Source organism: Mesoplodon mirus (genome assembly GCF_964341445.2).
Source record: "Mesoplodon mirus genome assembly, chromosome: 5".
NCBI classification, from domain to species: Eukaryota; Metazoa; Chordata; class Mammalia; order Artiodactyla; family Ziphiidae; genus Mesoplodon; species Mesoplodon mirus.
The window spans coordinates 25,746,043-25,751,520 of record NC_138980.1 but is presented as its reverse complement, the minus strand read 5'-3'; the positions used below and the strand labels follow the sequence as shown (position 1 = coordinate 25,751,520).

General features: G+C 32.8%; 1 protein-coding gene across 1 annotated transcript; it reads left to right on the top strand.

The window, feature by feature from the left end:
• Positions 1-1,844: 1,844 nt before the first annotated feature.
• LOC309805266 (ATP synthase subunit epsilon, mitochondrial-like) lies at positions 1,845-3,135 on the top strand (the record flags this gene model as incomplete). The annotated part of the gene is made up of 2 exons (XM_082623198.1): positions 1,845-1,943; positions 2,868-3,135. 2 exons carry the CDS (start codon positions 1,845-1,847, stop codon positions 3,045-3,047), a joined length of 279 nt encoding a protein of 92 aa, XP_082479324.1. The 3' UTR covers positions 3,048-3,135.
• Positions 3,136-5,478: the final 2,343 nt, after the last annotated feature.

Genomic DNA, 5,478 nt, shown 5'->3' with positions numbered 1-5,478 from the left:
AAGACTTGTACATAAACGTTCACTGTGGCTTCATTTACAATAGCCAAAAACTGAAACCAACTAAATGTCCATCAACAGGTGAATGGAAAACAAATTGTCATGTATCTGTACACTGAAATAACACTCAGCAATAAAATGGAATTAACTATTGATATGTGAGAGAGCACAGATGAATCTCACAGTAATTATGTTGAGATAAAGAATGAGGCCAAAATAAAAAAAGAATACTGCCTGATTCAATTTACATAAAATTCTAGAAAATGCAAATTATTCTACAGTCACAGATCAATGGTTGTCTTCGGTAGGGGGACAGGGAAGGGGATGCACAAAAGAAACAGAGGGCACAAAGAAATTTTTGAGGTTGATGAATATGTTATTATGGTGATTGTGGTGGTGGTTTTACATGTATATACATATGTCAAAATTTATCAGCTAATGCTTTATATATGTGCATTTTAATGCGTATCAGTTATACTTCAGAAAACTATAATTAAAAAAGAAACTCTGTATTCACATTGTCAGTTAATTATTAGCTTTAAATGCTATATTTGTAGGGAGCATGATAAGGTTTGGACCAAAGAAGAAAAATATGTTTTTTGAAGTCCTGTGAAGACAGAAGTCATCAGGTGAAGTGGAATTACAGCTGAAAAATCAGAAAATATTGAAAATGGAAATAAACGATCTTGTAAGAGGAAGGTATGGATAATAGAAGATAGTTGTTGAAAAATATTGGTGAAAGAATAAAGAGGGAACAAAGGGCATGCAGATTTCACCTGTTTGTTCATTAGGGAATTGACTGAACTCCTTACTTTCCTCACCTGAAAATAGAATAATACCTACACTATACTTTCTGTTAAAATTAGTTAACATGACTATTTAACATCTCTGTTACATTATAATCAGGAAAAGCACATGTTATCACCATCTAACATGAATGTGCCCTTTATATAAAAACATATATTTATTATTTTATGTATTTGTTTACTTGCTTATACAGGTCAACCATTATGAATATTTACCTTGTTTAGGGTTATATTTATAAATTAAATTAACTTCCATGATGAAACAGTTTATTTTTGTGAGAGACTATGTGTTTCAAGGCTGCAAAAAAGTGAATTTTAAATAGTTTCACTAATTCTTGTCCTATTTGTTAACCTTAAAAGTAGTTTCCTTCAATGAAGTGCTAAGAACCTAAAATCACATTTTATCAGTTAGACAGTCACTAGATTATTAAACACATTGCTATCAGAACTATTTTATAATATATTCAACTACTGCTTCCACTATCTGAGCTTTGCCCCAACATTCATATCCCTCTGATTCTCCTAACCAGTGTATTCCTTATTATGAAGCAAAACATACAGTCAGCGTGGTTGCATAAATATTCAATAAACAAATAAGGTCAGTGACATCTTGCACTAAAATAAAATACTGGCATATATGAAATAAGGTGGCAATTACACCTTAATAACAGAAACAAACACTTTACACATTTACACAAGACAATACAATTCATTCATTCATTCATCAAATATATTTCAGTCACTGTACTAGACACTTGAGATAAATCAGAGGGGTGGGGGGAAGAACAACCTGACTTGAAGTTTATATTTTAATAGACTGAGGCTAACTAGACGAGATAGATAGATGAGAGATAGGTAGATATAGAGATACAGTATTCTAGAATATTGTAAATTCTGTAGGAAAAAAAAAATTGAACAAGAAAAAGGGAACCAAGGGGGCAAGCAATGAGTTGGAGGTTGAAATTTTGAATAGGATGGTAAGGTAAGCCCCAATGAGAAAATGACAAGTGAGTAAAATCTTGAGGTGAGGGATTTAGTCTTATGGATATTCAGATAGAGTGCAATGTTTCTAAGGCTCCTGCAGCCTTCACTCAGAGCAAAGAGACCAGATGGCTGGAGAGGAGGGTGTTGGGGAGAATAGTAGGTGGAAAAGTCAGAGAGGTTCAGGGCAAGACTGGGTAGAACTTTGTGTGCCATTGGCTTTTTACTCAGTGAAATAGGAGCTGTTAATTATTTTGAAAAAGGAGGATGTGGACTAATTTCCATTTTAAGAAAATGATTCTGGCTGCACTAGAGTAAATAGAATTCAAGCATAGAGGAATGGAAGCAGGAAATCAAGATGTTATTGTAATAATCCAAATGAGAGTGGAGAAGTCTGAGACCATAGTGAATGCAATGAGAAGTCGGATTCTGAATACGTTTTGGATATAGAGATGGTTAGGATATGGGAAAAGACTGGAATTAAGGATAAATCCACAGGTTATAGCCCAAGAGACTACAGCAGGATAGAGATGTTATTAATGAGATGTGGATGACTTTGGACAGATCAGGTTTTTGTGGGCAAACATCAAGAAAGCTAACGCATGGAAACTTCCATTCTATCAAGTCAGTGTTAAATGCCTTGCACAGGACCAATTGACAGGTATATAAGAGTGAACAAAACATAGTTCCAGCCCCCTTGAGAATTAACAGCCAAGTGGGCCAATTAATAAACAGATTGGGCACTCTCCATGTAAAAGGAAATTGTCTATGAGGGGCTAATGCCTATCTTCTCTAACATCACCAAATCTTGGAATATGAAAGCATAAAGGGTAAAAATGTGAGTTAAGTTTCAAACAAACTAGATCTCTTGACCCGATCGGCAGCATACTTATGAAACTAATGGAATTCATTACTAATATTACACAATAAAAAAGTATAACATGAAGTTAACATACTAAATTTCCCCAAGTGCTTTATAGCCTTTATTTTATATATTCAAGTATTACTGCAAACTAACAATATCATTTCCCGAGGTAGGCTGCACACTGAGCTGACATTGACCTCATCTTTGCGATTCGGCAGGAGGGACTCCACTCTCACAACATCACGGTGGCATATTGGCGACAGGTTAGACTCAGCTACCTCGGGTGTTCCCAGATCTGTGCAAAAGCAGTGAGAGATGCACTGAAGACAGAATTCAAAGCAAATGCCGAGAAGACTTCTGGCAGCAACATAACAGTTGTAAAAGTCAAAAAGGAATAATCTGCCCTGATTTAGCTTGAATACTACATTTTCAGAGTGAAGATGTGTGGGCACATGTTATGGCAGATTGAAAACGATCTCACTTCATGGGGGAAAAAAATACCTGTCTTTTTCATAGATTGACATTGCCAATAATTTGAAGTAAGTCTCAAAAAATATATCATTTCCCATATGTTTAAATAAATGTATGATACAAGAAAACATAATAAATGAAATTAAGACTTTGAGAAAATATTCCTCTCTTTGATGTTGATCAAGCTTTGCAGCCATATCTGTTTTCTGAAAACCTTAGACTGAATGAACTATGGGTTTGACAACAACTACTATTTTCTAAAACGTAACATTTTTCTATATTATGGAAGAAATCCAAGATTATAATACATATTTTGGAATGTAAGAAAAACACAAAAGAACTCCAAAACGGGAAAAATCATGTTTAATCTCTTCTTTCAGAGTTAACCTCTGCTAATATTTTGGTGTTTGTCCTAAGGTAACATGTGTAAAAATGCATATTTTCAAGTAAATATAAGCACACATACACACTTATGTTAACAATTATCAATTTCCCTCAGAGATGATTTGGAATAAAAGAAAGATGTATGATATATACACTACTATGTATAAAATAGATAACTAATGAGAACCTACTGTATAGCACAGGGAACTCTACTCAGTGCTCTGTGGTGACCTAAATGGAAAGGAAATCTAAGAAAGAGTGTATATATGTATACGTATAACTGATTCACTTTGCTACATAGAAGAAACTAACACAACATTGTAAAGCAACCATACTCCAATAAAAATCAATTAAAAAAAAGAAAGATATATGTGTTAGATCACATACTGATTTAAAAAGGTGATTGTTAAGGTGAAAAGAAAATAGACAAATGTTATTTTCAAAAACACATTTTAAGGAAGAGTATATCTCTAAAATTTAAAAAATATATAATAGTCAAAATAATATTCAATCAAGTGATATTCACTAGATGAATATTTTATTTTCTTACAAAATTTATGCATCAAGTGAAAGAAAATTCAGTGCTCTCTCTATATATCTTATTAGCATTGACTTTTTAGATAAGATCTTAAAATGTATACTTTACTTTGATAATGTCATTTCTCCTAATTAAAATGCTATGGTTAATGTGTGTGTGTGTGTGCACATATGTGTATCCACTTGTTAAGTACTTCTTTCAGTCACTGGTATAATGCTAAGTGAAGAATGACGCAAAATGATATTCATAATGGCAAACATTATACAGAGCTTATGTGCCTAGCTCTCTTCTATATGCTTTCCTATTTATCAACTAATGTGAACCTCACAGCACATCAGTGAGCCAAATACGATTGCTACCACCACTTTACTAATGAGGAGAAATGAGTCACAAAGAGACGGAGTGTTTTAGCATAACTTACCCTATAGTCACACAGATAGGAAGTAGCACTAGTTTTCACACCCTGGCTATTGGGCTTTAGAATTTGTGTCCTTAACAGCTATACTCTGCTGCTTCATATAGTTTCAGCCCATCAATTTCTGTTTTATTACATGAATAGGTATTTTTTAATTATATTGGATAAGTATATATATAATTGCAAATAATCACCATTACTCTCAACTTAGCCTAATTTTTAGTCTAAATGTTTTCTGGGAACATTTTTTCAGGCAACTTATATTTACCAATTTCATTTTACAATTATTCATCAAATTCACATTTCTATTTTTTTCATAACGTCCCAGAAGCTTTTCTCAGATTTTAGCACCTCCTGTTATTTTCCAGTATTATCTAACCATGTTTTTCCCCCTCAGGCTTGTAAAATAAGTTATTTGTAATTCAGCTTTTCTAGTAGTAATTAACAAATAACTGTATTAGCTGATCTGGTTCTATTGTGTTTCTTAAAAGACTGCTATGTGCTTAACACTATACTTGATATTGAAATAAATCAAAGTCATGTATCTTTCCCTGGAAAAATTTACAGTTTAGTTGAAAAATAGATAGTTTACCTTCACAAACAAAAACTGTCTGTCTATACCAGTGTTTCTCAGCTTCTTTTCATGAAACACATAGTGATTTCACCAGGCTGGACATTCCAATGAGTAAATATTGTGGACGATACACAATTCCTAATTCACTCTCTAAAACTTTCATATTCTTTAAGTTTATATATATGTGTGTGTGTGTGTGTGTGTGTGTATATACATAAATGTATAAAATAAAGTTCTCCACATATTAGTGAATGAGAGCATTATGAGTACAAAAATAAATTTGAATATCCCCAAATAACTTTTTTCTTCTTAAAGTATATCATTTTTAAGCTTTTCTGATTTTTGTTATTAGTAAGAAGTTACTTGCAACTATTGACATCTTGGTTTAGAATAATATTTTTAATCTCATATAGTCTTTGAGGACCCATATAGTGGTGAAAGTCTTTA